Genomic DNA, 16,303 nt, shown 5'->3' with positions numbered 1-16,303 from the left:
AAGGGCCCCAGCACGCATGATGTCAGGGCTGGTAAATACTGGGCCAACCGGGCCTTAAACCAATTTCAGCCTGAACATATTGTATTAAGCTGTAGTAAAACCCGAGCAAGGTGTAGGGGAAATCCAATGTCGGACTCTGGTAGTTTAGAAGGGTGAACAAAAGCGGTGGCAAGGATAAGATGGGATCCCAAACCACTTTCCAGCTTGTGTAGCTAGAAGGTCGTGAAAAATAGCAATACTGTGAGTTCTGGACTTTTCTCGAGGATGGAACACAAGACTCTCCAGTCGTGGGCGGAGGAAGGCTTGCTACCCTGCCTGGCTTTTGGGTTGGGAGTGGGGGTGGGGATGGGGATGGTGGGCGCAGCTCCTCCCGCAGGGTCCGGGAACTGCTCCGGGCAGGGTTTGTGTTGCAGGTTCCTAATGGAGGGTTATTCTCACGTAGCTGGAGGCGAAGGAGGTGGGAGCAACCCTCTGGGAGCCACGATTGCTTGCCGCAGCCACAAGCTCGGCTTCTGTGGCTCGGTGGTCAATTTTTCTGCCACCCCTCCTTAAGACCTTCACAAACATAATCAACGCCAAGGCGGTTGGCAGAAAGGCGCTCGGCGCTCACAAGCGCTACAGCTTAGGGCACAAGGCCGACGGCTCCTCTGTATTCAGTCAGGAACTTCATTTCCTCCTGAAAGGAATTTCTGGACTCTGGGCTAGCTACCCTAGAGACCCCAAGCGGCCGGTCTGCAGACTGTCCCTAGTGTTCAGAGGGGCCACAGGGGCCTCAGGGGCGGGGGTGTTCCTTCAGTGCAGACAACTAAGAGCCAAGCGTGTCCCACTGAGTTCTAGAGGTAAGGCACCCACACACCATCTCTCAGCAGGGCACCACCACCCTGAACTTGCCACTGGGGAGGAGGGAGGTGAGATGACACTGAAGAGAGTATGCTTTGGAGAGGGCCCCAAGGAGCTAGGAGAAAGGAACAATTCATTCGCTTCAAGAGGGGTATAATTTGGGCGGCAGCTGTTACTGGTGAGAAAAGAGGCGTCAGCGACCTTGGCTCTGCCCTTTAACCTGGAGCCTCTGGGGCCCGATGGTCTGGGCTAGGCCAGAGCCCCACGCTGCCCGCAGCCCCCCAGGCTCTCAGCGTCTTTCGTGAACACTTTGGAGGTGTAGCTGATCAAAGTCTCCTTGGGGAGGTTAAAACTAAAACTAAACAAAAGCCAGCCCTTTCATCAGAGGGCTCTCCGGTTGATCCACACTCTTCATCGAGGAACCCGAGGCCTTGCTCCGCTGGAAACAGGGCCGGGACAAGAAAGAGAAGGACACGGATTACTTAAATTCAGCAGACTTTAAAAAACAAACAAACAAACAAACAAACAAAACCGAACAGGCCGGGTTCGAAGACTCTGGGTGATTAATTTTTCTGGCAATTATACGTAAAGTCTCGTGTAATAGAACTGCGCGGCTGAAAGCGCAGAGGTGGATCTTATCTCTACCAGTTTCTCCCGCACGCTCCCTCTTTTGTTGGACAACTGCCTTATGCAACTACTCCTTTCATTCCATTTTCTTATACCCAACTGTACCACAAGCCACCCTTCCTCCCTTTAAGCCACTTGGGAAGGCCAAGCTAAGGTCTGGGGTTAAGGTACACCGTCAACTTGACTCCAGCCTCCTTCCCCCTCCCACCCCCCCACCCCCCCAGTCTGTGCAAAGAGGACTTGAGTCCCCGTCAGCTTGCAAGCCAGTCTCAGCTGTAGACAGAGACCAGATCTCACGGAGCACCATCCCGCCTGCGCAGTCTGTAGTCGCAGTTTGCCCCTGAGGTGAAGTGACGTGCACAGGTCCCTTTCTATGGAGAGTCGCAGTCTCTGAAAGCGCAAGCTTCCCCTTCGCTCGCCTGGCAAACCTGCACCCCAGGCGCTGTATCCTCTAGCGGCTAACTCTCGCAGTTCTTCTGTGAGCGCTCACCTACAGCTAGGGGGTCCGGTCAGGAGTCAATTGACACTCAAACAAGAGCCCAGAGTAGAGAGGAGAGTCTCCCGAACGTAATGACGCTGGGAGGCTCGGGTGCAGCCGCTCGAACCGCGGTGCAGCTGATTGTCTCCTCTACGGCAGATGGCCTTTGAGCACAGATTTGCATTCATTGTCTTCAAATCTGTTTTCGCTCTGGTGTTCTAGATTTCAGCAGCAGATCTACGCGCAGATCAGAATACAAAAAGAGAAGCAAGAAAATAACACCCAGCCAGGAGGATTTTTTTTTTAATAGGCACCTCCAGCCGTCTAGGGTTTCAGCTATTTTGTGGAGCTGCTGCTTCCCGACCACCAACCTTCGTGATCACAGCGCTGGGCGGACAAAGTTTCCAGGACTTCTTCACAGACGCCTCGTGTCTCCTCCGCAGGGTTCCCCGGGCTTCAGTGATTGGGGAGGGAAGATAAAAAGGGGGGATTTGAAACTACACCCGCAGTTCTCAGCCAGCCACGCTGTCAGCAACCTCTCCCATCTGCAAAGGTGCGTGCTCCCGCCCTCCCGGGGCTGTTTTCCTTAGCTCCTCCACCAGTTCCCCTTCGCAGTATATTTATTTAAACTGCACTTGAGCCTCATTCGTCCACACTCTGCACTCCTTCCTCTCTTCTCTCCTTTTAACACTTGTGGCCTTCGCACGAAATGATAGTCTCCCTGGAACTCTATGAGACTTGGTAGACCGGTTCAGGAAGATGGATGCTCTGGGGGGAGTGTTTGCGAAAAGCACAAATACAGGTGGTCACACTTTCTGTTTGCTGGCAAGCGTGCACACAGGTCCAAACCCCGGGAATGAATCTGGCGACAAAAACCTGCATCTAGACGCAAACCCGCATAGGCTTCTTTCTCCCGCGGTCGGAGAGAACCTCACGTTTCCAACTCTCAGAGTCCTGCTACTTTGTTTCAGTGCAGGATTTGGGGACCCCCTTCCCACGCAGGCCAAACACTCGGGGCTCTGGCCGGGACTCCCGGCTTGTGGCTTGCAATAGCCTTTCACCTCCCGGACTTCGGGCACCGCAAAGCTTGGCGAACGCTGCGGGAGGACGTCGGCCCGGCTTGCCCAGAGCCGGCCAATCCCGGGCGTCCATGCAAATGAGGCTCCTTATCGGGCCTCGGCTCCGCCTCCCGCGGCCCGGGTTGTAGTAACCATTCATGGGGCCCGCGCGCTGCTGCAGCCGGGCTCCGCGGCTTGCTCAACCACCGCCTCCTCCCTGCTCCGGGTCTTCCCCTCCATCTTACAACTAACTGATCCTGTTGGGGATTTTTTTTCTATATCGGAACGGTGGGGAGGAGCAGGGAGGGGGGACAAGGAGGAAGGGGAGAGATCAGGCAGCTATCTATCTCCTCCTGTTTTTCCCAGAACAGGTGATGCTTCTAAATTGTGGCCACTTTCTGGAGAACGCTCTGCAGCTGGAAGGATGCGGGCGACCTAGAGTGGAAGCCCCGAGGCGACAGATCTGAAGCTACCGAGGATAAAAACGCAAAGTTTGCATTGTGCGTGGAGGAAAGGGCTGGCTATTTCTTTCCAGGAGGGCCCCAAACTTCGGCCCTTTGCCGCTTTTCTCGGATTGCTTTGGAGAACACCATTTGCTGGCAGCGCTGGAAAGTCGGGACGGTGTTGTCGTAAAGTCACTTTTAAGGCGACAGTAGAGGACTAGACTTTTTAAATGTTTGGGATTCAAGATACGCTAGGAAGAGGACCAGTTCTGAAAGAAAAGTCGCTGGGTGCCGAGATGGATTCGGTCAGGTCCTGGGTCCGGAATGTCGGCGTGGTGGATGCCAATGTCGCGGCTCAGAGGTAATGAGACGGGAGCGTTGTGCTCTGAAAGTCTCTGGTTGTGTCTGTCTCCCCGTGTTCCTCTCTCCTCTGCTCTCTCTCTTTCTCTCTGTCCCTGTCTGTCCTTCCAGGCCTACGCACCGGGACTCTCCCTGGGTGGGCAGGTCGCTGCGGCCAGGGGAACCCTTTTTCAGCAGTCGACACTGGAGTTTCTGAACTACCGAGGTCTTGGGTGTTTCTCCTTTACTTCTTCCCCACAGTCTATTCTTTTGGGGCAAAAAAAAATTTATTAAAAGTAGCGTTCAAGCTCACACCGCGGCGTTTACTCCTGGACTCTAGCAGAGCGGTGCGCGAAGATCCGAGCTGGCGGTCGGCACCGCATCAGAGCCGGCTTTCCGGTCACTAGGTTCCCCACGCTGCCTGAGAGCGCCTCTCCTCCAGCATCTTTCCGGATGGCTTGGAGACTTGGGGAGCCCAGCGGCCAGATGGTGGCGGCGGCGAGAGGATCCGGAGAGGCCTGAGCGGCTGCAGGGAAGGCAAGGCAGCCGGGAGCTCTAGGAAAGGGGACAAGCAAGCGAGTCCTGGGTGAAGGAAAGTGGGCCAAACAGACCGAAGGGGCTGAGAAATTAAAGAGGGTAGACCAAAGCACAGGAGTAGTCGCCGAAGAGGAGAAAATGGAGATCTGTTGCCTGAGCCACAGAGAAGATCAAATCCTCAAGTTGATTTTGTTTCCAAATCTTTGGGTGTATGGAGGATTAAGACTTGGGTTCCATCCCAAGAAGACATTCCAGTCCCGCTCCCCACTGTCGCTTCTGAACTGAGATTCGTGGCCTTCGTGTCCAGATCTTCAAGGGGCAGCTCTTTACCTTCTCCAAGAGCCCAGAAACTTCTTCCAGCTCTCTCATCTCTCCCTCTGCACTCTGCACCAACCTGCTTAAATCTGGACTTCACATTGAGAAATGACCCCTTTTGCAGATAGGCCACATCTCCAGGTGTCCCGGGTAGAGCGAACTGGCTGCCACCCTTTAAGGAGTGGCAGCAAAGGCCGCAAGCCGGATGACTGAAGCGGCAGCTGCAGTACCCCGATTGTCACCCCTCCGGAGCAGAATGCTCAGTTGTCCCTGAAGCAGATGGTACTTCGTGGAGACCGCGACTCTGGGGGTCTGGGGGCTCGCTCCGGCTACAGGAACCAAGGCAGCTCCATAGATCCGCTCCTTAGCAGGGTTTAATGACATTTTCCTTCTGTCTTCCGGTCCGAAATAAAACGTACTTTATCAAAGTTTGAAAAGAAAGTCTGTGATGGTCTAGCCAAAATTATACACTTTCAAAAAAGGTGACTGCGACCGTGCCCAGCACAAGAATCCAGAAGACCTCAGCGCCACCAGGCTGCCCTCACCACATGTCAATTCGCTGGACTCTACAAGGTTTTCAGTCAAATGTGTCACAATCAGGGACAAGTATATAGGGAGGTCCTGTGTACACATTCAAGGCTCTGGAGGGCTCCGGGTCCGGCTTTACAGAGTCAGGGAATTGGAAAGAACATTTGAGCGCGGGGTCTTCAGACGGGTCTCTGGTCAGGACGCTGATTGTCTCTTAACATTCTGACTTCTTCACGTGGAGCGGTTTTGGGGGATGAAGGTCCTTGAGCCTGGCCCGCTAACCCCAGCAACGACTGGAGGGATTTGATTTTGCGGTGACGCTTTCCTGGATGCAAATTTCAGTAGAGTAAGGCAAAACGTGAGGACAGAGGCTTGGGCTCCAGGCTTCCTTATCTTGCTGTCTGTGGAGCAGGTCCAGAAATTCATTAGCCATGAGTTAAAGGGGGTCACTTGTTCAAATGCAAAAGAACCCTATCCCCTTAAATCTGTGTCACAGCTTTGAATTTGGGGGACAGACATCTGCGGTTTAGCAGCGTTTCTTAGGACTTCTGCCGGCAGCCCAGCCCCGGTCTTTCAGTTCTACTAAAAGTCTTCTGGTGACAGATTCTGGGCGGCTGTATAGCTGGGCGGTAGAAGCAAGGTGTCTATTGCAACCTCTCTGAGGGAGTGTGTTTCTTAATCAGAAATGATAAAGGCTCTGAAAGTTTCGGGTTTGGGTCCCAGGCAGTGGATTTCCTGGCCCTTCTGCAATGTCGTTTGGGTATGTTAGTAACTGCATAACATCCAGTCTTTTCTCTTTCCCCTTGTCTTGTTTTCTCCTCCCACACTTCTGTGCAGTGGCGTTGCCCTGTCTCGGGCCCACTTTGAAAAGCAACCTCCTTCTAACTTGAGGAAATCCAACTTCTTCCATTTTGTCCTGGCGCTCTACGACAGGCAGGGACAGCCGGTGGAGATTGAGCGCACAGCCTTCGTGGACTTTGTGGAGAATGACAAAGTAAGTGGACCCCTTAAATCACTCCCCCAACCAACCCGGCACTAAGGATTCCATCTGTCACTTATGACACTCTCCCGCTCGCATCATCAGGGATGATAAATTGAGGCATCTCACCCTCAACTTCTAACTCGGTGGATTTCGCGCACTTCAATGGGCCCCTACCCGAACCAGGCACTTACAGCGGCTGTGCGCCCTAGCATTGGGGTCAGTAATAGCAGCAGGCCATCGATTGTCCTCTCAGAAAAAAAGTTTTTTAGAGCTAGTTTTAAAAGTATACCCAAAGCTGCCACTGTCAGCGTTTCCAGGCTTTAAAAAAATTATTATTTTCTCTCAGCAGCGGAGAAGAGGGCAGGGTATAGGTGGGTTGATTCAGTTTTGTGTGGCCAGCCTTCCATGGCTCACTCTATCAGTGACTGAGCGCCTCCCTTGAACTCAAACCCTAATTTGAGAGCTATGTTTGATCCTAAATGAAGGGTTGTTTACCTAAACCATTATATGCCCCGACAGCGACAGCGGGGACTGAGCCCATTGGCTGTGCAAAGAAAGGGGAACCTGGGGTAGCTAGTTGCCAAGCCCCTGAGCACTGGAAGTGATCACTCCAGATTTTTTTCCGAATGACACTAATGTTGCCTTTTCTAAAGGACAGGCAGGCTTACCCATTTTTTTGTAGAGTAGTCCAGCAGCTCATCGAGGATGGACAGACTGGATGGGGACTGCTTAAAGACAGCATTGGTGCTGGGGTCCCTGCATCAGGGCTGGAGACAGGGGTACACTTATGAGATTGTTTTAAGAGAGACAAGGGCTGGTGAAGGTCAAGTGGTTGTAGGCCTTGACAAATTTCCCAAGATGGCCAATGGTAGGAGATGTTCCTTGCCATTGGCCTGGGTCTGGACCCAGGTTGGGGGTGTGAGGGGACACTGAAAAGTTCAAGAATGAAGGGTGTCTGTCTTTTCAGGAGCAAGGCAACGAGAAAACCAACAATGGCACTCACTACAAGTTACAGCTCCTTTACAGCAATGGTAAGTAGCTTCTGGGCAAGCACACAGACAGCTGCGGTGGCTACCTCCTACTGTGCTTGGGAGGTAGAAGGCTAGTGAGCACAGGCCTGTGGGGACTGTGGGGAGCCTTGGTCCCGGATGGCAGTCGAGGGATGAGGGATGTCTCCCTTCATATCAATTCCATCTAGGTGTCTGTGGCTTGACTGACTGACTGAATCAGGCTCCAGGGTAGGGAAAGGAAGGTGGGAGAGGGTCTTTGCCATCCTTGCCAACTGCCTGTCCCCTCCCACACAGGTGTCCGCACAGAGCAGGACCTCTATGTCAGGCTCATAGACTCAGTCACAAAACAGGTAAGACCAGAAGGGAGACCATTGGTCCCCCACTTCCCGGGTTGTCTGGTGACTTCTGCCTCTTGCGTGATTTACAGTATAGGATTCACACTTCTCTTTACCTTAAGTCTGCTCTGGGGGACCTCCTCTCCCCGCTCTGGTGGCCGTATTTCATCTGCTATGGGGAAATGCTGGGTGTTGGGAGGCGATAATGAAGGGCTGAACGCAGCAAACAATTACTGGAGACTCAGTTCGCTTCTAAGGACGAAGGGGCAAACTTCTTGGGCTGTATTAACCATGCAAGTACGCTGGTTCTGCGCTGCGGGAGAGGAGGGAGCTCTCCCTCACCACCAAGGAGGGAGAACCGGTTTAGTGCCTGTTCTAAAGTCTCCCTCTTGCCCATCCTTTCTGACAGCCTATTGCCTATGAGGGACAGAATAAGAATCCAGAAATGTGCAGAGTTCTGCTGACACACGAGGTGATGTGCAGGTAAGAAGAACCTTTTCCTTGCGCTTGGCTGGACAGCTGGGGAGGTAGATTTGTCCCTGAGCTCAGAAAGCCCTCCTAGTCTTTAAGGTTCAGGACTGGGAAAGGTAAACCAGAAGGTGGGTTCCATCCACCTGTCTTCCCAGAATTTCTTCTACAGGGAGGAAAATCTCAGCTACTGCTTAGGCTAGGCTTGGGGTTGGGGCTGAGCTGGGGGCTTCCACCAGTCTCTGTTACTGCTTTGCCTGCTGAGGGTACATTTCTGAGGGTGCCACTTGTGGAGCTCCTGCTGAGCCCTAGGCACCACCAGAGGGCTGAGAGGTCCATATCCAGGCACTGCCCAGGTCCTAGGCCTCTGTCCAGGGTGAGATGCCTGGGCTTTTCATGCCCTGCTGGTAAAGTCACTTCTTCCACTGCAAGATTTCACAGCAGGGTCATTTCTTAGGTCAAGAAGGAGTTGTGGGGCAGAAAATCATTTTGGGGTTGAGGGGGCAGGGCACAAGTAGGTGCAAAACCAGGGAGAAACCTGTGCTTGGGACATCTGAGGTTCCAGGAAAGACGGATCAGAGGCTCACACCGTGAAAGGCACCGTCTGTTGGAGTTCTTGGCTTCCCCACCTGCCCAGCCCATTCTATTTTGAGCCATGCACATTGCCCCCTTTCTTCTACTTAAACGGAAGAAAAATGGGTGCTGATAGTGGTGTAGAGAATTCAGTCTCACATTTAGTCTTTCAACCAATGTTTTCAGAGTGGCTTGTGTGTGCTGTCCAGTGCACGGGGTGTTAATGTCATCATAAACGGGAGGGCACATGCAGAGGAGGTACAGGGAAGGGCTCTTTTCAGTAGAAAAAACGTCAGAGTCTGTTTTGTACCCACACAGCTCCCTCTCTCCACAGTTTGACTGGAGGAAAAGCCTCAGTTTTCCCTCTGCGGTCCTCTCATTCAGGGCAGTCTGGGGATAACAGCAGGACACCTAACTTAGTAGGGCTGCTCTTTAGGCACAGCCCACCCCCAACTCCTTAACCAGCCAGTAGGAAGTCATAACAACCGGACATGCTAGTTTAGGTTGTGGCCAAGTATTAGAAAAGCAAATTCACCAAGAGGCAAAGTTGAGGCCTGGCTGTGGCCACTGAGGTACCACAGCCTGGGAGGGCCCCGGGCAGCAGGCAGATCCTCCATTACCTCAGAGCCCTTGACAGGCAGGTCTGCTCAGAATGAAAATAGTGTTTTAAGATGCCCTTGTCAGTAATACCTAGACTATGCAGTCACAGCGCTTTGATTTGGTTGGCCAGTCAAAAGGCGGTTTTTTCTGTCACTACCTGTTAAGTATCTTTGTTTGGAGAGGCAGTCTTAAAAGATAAGAAAGGCCCGAGTAGTCCACTGTGTATGACGCCTTCCCATCACTTTAAATAATACTCATGACACGCATGCAGCGGTAGTTAAGGGTGACATTTTTATTTTTTTAAACCTAATCAAAGCCTCCTCATTTTATGCTGTTTCAATAGCAGCATCAAATTTTAAAGCCTCGTTTAGTCCGCATTAGTAACACAAAATAAAAATTTAATGTACTGTAACTTCTCTGCAGCGGAGAGCTGGGAGACACACTCTTACTTTCCTTCTAAACTAGGTTCTTAAACAAATACTAATTATAGGTGAGGTGAATAAATGATCCATTGGATGGGTTACTGTCTGTAGTGTGTGCATGCAGGTGTGCATATCTGCATGTGTGTCTGTATCTGTGCATGCATGTGTATATCTGTGCGTGTGTGTATATCTGTACATGCGTGTGTATATCTGTGTGTGTATATCTGTGAATGTGTGTGTACATCTGTGCATGTGTGTATGTGTACGTGTACGTGTGTGTGTGTGTGTGTGTGTGTGTGTGTTGGGAGATGAGAGATACATGAGTCCGCAGGCACATGGGAACTTCTCACTAGTCAAAAAGGGCTGGTTTTCCTGGAAGGGGAAAAGTTCCTTCTCCTTCATTTGAATAGTCAGTCACAGCTGTCAGTGACGAGCATGAATGAGGTGCCTAGTTCTTCAGTGACCAATTAGTACACATAGTTCCATTGCATGGTCTTGTCTGGCATACCTGGGTACTTCTGGAAATGGTTTGCTATTCTGGATTCATTAGTAAAAGGTTCATTAATTGTTTTTAGCTTTGATGGTGGGGAAGGTGTGGGGTGTGTGTGTGTGTGTGTGTGTGTGTGTGTATCTGTGCATGTGTGTGTCTATCTGTGAATGTGTGTGCATATCTGTGCATGTATGTATATGTGTGTGTACATGTGTGTATCTGTGCATGTGTGTGTCCTATCTGTGAATGTGTGTGTCTGTACATGTGCATATATATGCGTGTGTGTGTGTGTCTGCATGTATGTCTCTGTGTGTGTCTGTGTGTGTGACAAAACAAAGGGGCGAAATTCATCTCTTTAGGAATAATTTTTTTCCCACTTCCCCAGTGATCTCTGATCCTCTCTTTGCTGCGTTAGTTCATTTTGCCAATTATTAGCAAAGAGATACTAGGTGTTATGTTGCTGCCTGCCACCCCTGTGCCCTCAATGCTCAGAGGGTTAAAAGATATTATAATTTGAACAGAAGTCGTCTCTAGGCCTACAGCTGGCTAATAACAGAGTTGTATTGAGCGTGAGCAAACCCCACAGCTGTGACTTTTCGCCACAAGGCGCAGGCTAGACAGGGCCCTAATCAGATGGGCCAGCCGGGCAGTGGGGCCAGTGTCTTTATCGGGCCAGATGGTGTGAATTTAGACACTTTTGTTATGCAATCGCAGGGAGGAGTTGGGGAGAAGAAAACAAAACAAAAGCCACCATGCTGTGAGCTTATTTGAGTTTGAAATTAGAGACAGATTTTTGAAAGTTGAGGGTTGAATTTTAAAAACAAGTTTGGAAGGGAAAAGGACACATTAGCTTATCTTAGGCTGGAGTTTGGCTGACTAGACATCCTCAGACTGAGACCGGGGCTTTTTTTTTTATTTCCTTCCCAGCCATCTTTTCATTTGTCTTTCTCTCATTTTTCCTTCTTTCCTGAAAAAAATTTTTTTTTTCAGGTACGAATCAGAATTGTGATAAAAATTTCTCAGACCCAATCCCCCCCAACCCTAGCTTGTCTTTGTCTTTCTTTTTTCCTCTTCAAAGATTCTGTGAGAAGGAGGAGCCTTGTGGGCAACCTGAGAGTGTTTCAAGCAGAAGGTACCCCAAATAAATTGTAGGATAAACCAAACCAAACCTAATCAGACAGGGACTGAGAGAGACGACTTTCACTTTCACACGTTGAGAAAAAGAAACTCTACAATCAATCTCTCTCTCTCTCTCTCTCTCTCTCTCTCTCTCTCTCTCTCTCTCTCTCTCTCTCTGTGTCTCTCTCTATCTCTCTCCTGTAGCCATCCATCCCCCTTTTATAGTCATTGCCAGTTAGACCCTTTAACCCCAGGCCAGTACTGGGAAGGCAGAGGCAGGCAGATTTCTGTAAGTTCAAGGCCAACCTGGTCTGCAGAGTGAGCTCCAAGACAGCTAGGGCTACACCGAGAAAACATTTCTCAAAAAGCCAAACCAAACCAAACGAAAAATTTCTTCTCGGGAACTTCAGACTGAGGAACCTGTCTGTTGGTGTATAACCCTAAGAGCTTTTAAACTAATGGAGGTAAACCCGAGTCGGTTGTTCAGGCCTTGTCCAGAGAGGAAAGAAAAGGGAGTAAAAAGCGATAATGTCACCCGCGTAATCTAGTTCCTGAGTGCCAGCTACCCATAGTGTCAGTGGACTGTGGGTTTCTATGTGTCTTGGGTTTATTGTTTCTCTTGGTTGTTAGGGATGCTAAGACCAACTGCTGCTTAAGAATCAAATTAGACACAACTAGAGCTCGTTAATGAGAACTTCCTACAAGACCAAAACAAAACAAAAACTGGAAAAGGGATTTATTTTAACTGAGAGACCCTGAGAAATTTTAAGGAGCACTCAAATGGGGCAATATAATTGGTTTCTGTTGTGTTTATATTTTTATTATGGAAGTTTAGTACCTCAGTGAATGTCTCCATATCTTTTCTCTGCTGTGTTGATGTTGAGGGGATACTTTAATACCTTCCTATTGGAAATTAAGGCTCAGTTTCTCTGCATTTATCCTTCCCTGCCTGACTCCCTCACATTACCCTGGCACCCTGGCACAAGGTGCTTTCTCTCTCTCTCTCCACCCCCCCCATCATGGAAAGCAGCTGAATTTAGCTGAGCAATTTTGCAAACTTACGGCCTCCTCAGAATCATGCCTCCCCAAGCTAAACAAACCAGTACATTCTAAGGGCATGTGTGATTGTAATTAAATTGTACCAGCGCTGCACATATTGTTGGGACTAGGCCGACAAGCTGGTGATGTCAAAGGACAGTCTAGCTTTGGAGGTCTTTGGGTGGCTAGTGTGGGGGCGGTGTTTGAAAGTATGGTGCTGGCCAAAGTCATTTTGCCTGACCAGCCGAAGTCTTTCTTTGACAGAAAGTCTACTCTAGATACAGGAAAGGTGGGAACTGGCAACACAGTGGATCGGGAGTTTGCAGGGAATACAGGGGCTTTGGGAGGCTGGAGTAGAGACGGCTGGGATTATTATTATTTTTTTTAATGGGCGTTAACATTGGGATGAATTGAAATTTTAAAAGTTAAGGCCTAATATAATTTTAAAGGTCAGATATTATTTCAGAAAGTCCCAGTGGCAAAGAAGAGTTAAGATAATTTTTTAGTATTTACTAATTTGGTGTATGTCTTAGAGCTGTGCCATGATCACTTGATGGGTAGATGTCATTGTCTCCCAAGTGTCTTTTACACTTTGAGGGTGGTGAGGTTGCCCTCTGATTAATCTGCATATCTCTGGGGAGAGAGGTTTCAAAAGTTCGTTCCTTAAAACAAGAAAAGAAACAAGGTGGCCTGAGTGTGGGGGTGGGGGAGGTGGCCGGAGACATGGCTCAGCAGTTCAGACCCAGGTCCAGTTCCTAGCACCCATGTAGAAGAAGCTCATAATGACCTGTAATTTCAGTTCTAGGGGACTCTAAACACTAGGCACGCATGTGGTACACATACACACAGACAAAACACTTGTATGTATAAAGTTGAATAAATAAAATCTTAAAAAATAAAGGTGATGCACACCTTTAATCCAGCACTTGGGAGGCAGAGCCAGGCCGATCTTTGTGAGTTTGAGGCCAGTCTGGTCTACAGAACAAAGTCTAGGGCAGGCAGTGCTGTCTTGGAAAAACCCTGTCTTGAGAAACAAAGCCAAACAAATTCTTTTTCTCCCCGTGTTTTGTTTCTACATATGTCTGTATGCGATATGCATGCCTAGTGCCCTAGGTGACTGTGAAAAGGCATTGGATCTGCTGTAGTGGAAATTACAGATGCTGTGAGCCACCATGTGGTGCTGGGAATCAGTGTGGTGTTGGGTCCTCTAGAAGAGCGGACGGTGCTTTTAACTGCTGAGCCCTCTCTCCAGCCTTTTCTTCTGTTTGTATGTATTCAATCCTGAGGAGCATCTGAAGGTGAATGGGCTGCACAGGGTCACTGAGCAGAACCCTGCCTGGGCTGGGGCAGGTTTTGGGGTCCCTTGTTGCCACGTGGGTCTCCTTCCTGTTTCCTCTTTGTACTATTATAATTTGCATGACCTCTCATTACTTCACCCTCATCAACTTAAACCTAAAAGCCTCTCTAGAGATAACCAACCCAAACACTTTCTGGAGAAAGGAAGCAAAACTCAGAGGGATTGAGGATAATGGACTGAGTCCATGTAGTTAGTGATAGGTTAGATGTCAGACCTCTTATTCCTGGTCCAGCAGGTTCTCAGTGGTGGCGCCCTAGGTCTGAACTGCAGAGGAGCGGCGTCATGGCAGCACTCACAGCAGACGGTTATTACAAATGTGTATTAGACAGCTCTGGAGCTGGAGAGATGGCTCAACAGTTAAGAGCACTGGCTACTCTTCCAGAGCTCCCGAGTTCAATTCCCAGCAACCACACAGTGGCCCATGTATTAGATAGCTCCAACTTGTAGGGAGGGTCATGCTTTTCTTATGAGCTATGTATGCCATGGCTACAAGCTCAGTCAACCATACTTGAGAGTGAGCCTTGCAGAGTCTGTGGTTGGATGAGCAGCAGCCGGGGATTTGTGTACTGTGTTGGCCCTTCTCACGTTTGTCTTTTGGGCTGGTGTGTTGCTTCCTCAGGCCATTTGGAGTCTGTTCTCATTGTTGTAGTTGCTGCGGGGACCCTCTCTCACTCTCCATCCCCCCTCCCTTCTGTTTCTCCTTTCCTCAACATTTGTCTGTCTGTCGACCAGGCTCCCTGTACTTTACAGAGGGGGACACTTAGGGAGGCAAAGACTTAGGACTGGGACTTGGATACATTCAAGTCCTATTTCTGCTCTGACAAAATTGTTAGCTACTCTTCTCCAACTCTGTGTTTTATTTCCTTCCTATTTTAAAACATATAACATTCTTTTTTTTAATATGTTCATTTTTATAAAATGTATAAACTTTATAATGTATAAAATTTGTAATATCCATTTTATTTTAAAATGTATAAAATTTATACATTTAAAAATGTATAAAATTTATACATTTAAAAATGTATAAATTCTTGTTGTCTTTATCTTTGGAGAATGACAACAATGAGTGGATAAATAAATGCTTAGAAAGGACACCCAGTTCTCCAGAGAAAGCTGGCAGGCCAATAAGGTTTACTATGACCCAGTCAGTTACTTTTGGTCTATTTTATACATTCTTGCACTCTTTCTTTCTTTAAATATTTATTGGGATACAAAGACTTGAAATACACTTTCATAGATCTCCTCATACATCCGTGGTTAAGTTACAGACCTGGCTCTTGGGAAAGCTGAGCTCTGCTCCCTTCTAGAGCAGAGAATTTGAGTGAGTTTCATGGCTTCCGATTCAGCGTTTGAAAAAGAAATAGAACATTGTTGCAAAGTTAGCTGTGGTGCATCTTAAAGAACTGAGGCTACCCTTGGCCATTTCAGGGTGTTCTTATGCTGTATGTTTATTGAACCTCTTCAGTTTGACACAATTTCTCTCATCGTTTTGATTCCTTCGCGCCCTGTAGCCGATGCTGCGAGAAAAAGAGCTGTGGGAACCGGAATGAGACCCCGTCAGACCCCGTCATCATCGACAGGTAGGGCAATGCGATTTCTGCTCTTTAGTTTCTTTCCTCCGTGAGTCTCAGCTCTGAGGACTGATCCTGAGGGACTTTGCTGAATGTTTGGCTTTGTATTTTCTACAAGGCATGAAGGTCCTGCAGCCAGGATTTCCTCATGTTGGCGACTTCTCTGGAAAGAAATCAGGACCTTCCCTTTAGTTTTCTTTATCCGTTCTTTTATTTAATCTTTGGTGTTTTAAGATGTGGCTTTGTTTTACAGCACAGGTTATGCTTAAATGTGTGTGCTCTCCGTGCCTCAGCCTCCCAAGTGCTGGGGTACAGACCTATGCTGGGACCTTCCTTTCAGAAGGTGTACCTTTAAATTACTGGCAGAGTTATTTGTTTGTCAACTAACTTTAGCCTTATAATGTATGACATTATATATATGTATAATGTATAATGTATAATGAATGACAGAGGATGGTGAGGCCTTTGTCCAACCCCTGCCCCTCTCTGGCAGGGTTTGGTCAATCCTTTCTCTGGAGGAATCGGTATACCCCAACCTCAATGGACATTTTTTTTTTAAAACCATGTTTTGTAGCTTTTGCTGGACTTGAAGTCTGTCATCTCAGGTAACCATGTATGGGCTCCTGACAAATTCACTCTTGTACTGAGGAAGAGTCCTTCCTGCCACACAGGACCATAGTCTGGGTTCTTTGCTATGTTCAGAGTGAGATAGATTCTCTGGGACAGGCTGCTAATTCACTGAAATGTGATTTAGGCGTCCTCAGCTGTCTGTTTTTGTGATTGGAAACAGAACTTACAAACCGACGAAGAAATACCAAATTAACTTCCAGCAATCATGTAATTTTTAAAGAAACCCCATATTCCCATCCCTAATTTTTTCTCTTTCGTTAAAAAACAGGAAGAATTCCCTGTTGCTTCTTTCTGTGGGTTTTCGGGTTTCTAGCCAGGTCCTGAAATGGTTCGGAGAGACCTCCGTCTCCAAAGTTGTTATTCTAATATTCAGTACAGTCTCAGTGGGGAGGATGGGACCTCTGGCACGCTTCCCAGGAAAGCCAGCTCCCTCTCTGCACGGAGCGTATAGCACAGCTATAGGGACTTGGGAGGCTGGACTTTTGAGCCCGTCCTAGCTCTTGACCTTGGCCAAAGCACTCAGCATCACTGTTCATCCATAGT

At 48.8% G+C, this 16,303-nt stretch overlaps 1 protein-coding gene across 7 annotated transcripts in view; it reads left to right on the top strand.

Moving 5' to 3' along the window:
• Positions 1-1,770: 1,770 nt before the first annotated feature.
• Ebf2 (EBF transcription factor 2) overlaps positions 1,771-16,303 on the top strand; it is a 199,940-nt gene continuing 185,407 nt past the window's right edge. For 5 of the 7 annotated variants that reach the window (XM_032917574.1, XM_032917572.1, XM_032917568.1 and 2 more), the window contains exons 1-6: positions 3,677-3,807; positions 6,003-6,159; positions 7,115-7,178; positions 7,452-7,507; positions 7,902-7,975; positions 15,071-15,139. In XM_032917574.1, the coding sequence (XP_032773465.1) occupies positions 3,677-3,807; positions 6,003-6,159; positions 7,115-7,178; positions 7,452-7,507; positions 7,902-7,975; positions 15,071-15,139 (551 nt within the window). Of the gene's footprint in view, positions 2,499-3,369; positions 3,808-6,002; positions 6,160-7,114; positions 7,179-7,451; positions 7,508-7,901; positions 7,976-15,070; positions 15,140-16,303 lie in introns of those variants that run through there. The other 2 variants (XM_032917570.1, XM_032917573.1) reach the window with 2 other exon arrangements.

Source organism: Rattus rattus, chromosome 12 (genome assembly GCF_011064425.1).
Source record: "Rattus rattus isolate New Zealand chromosome 12, Rrattus_CSIRO_v1, whole genome shotgun sequence".
Lineage (NCBI taxonomy): Eukaryota > Metazoa > Chordata > Mammalia > Rodentia > Muridae > Rattus > Rattus rattus.
The sequence above is the reverse complement of the archived record's forward strand: the minus strand, read 5'-3'. Positions and strand labels throughout refer to the sequence as shown.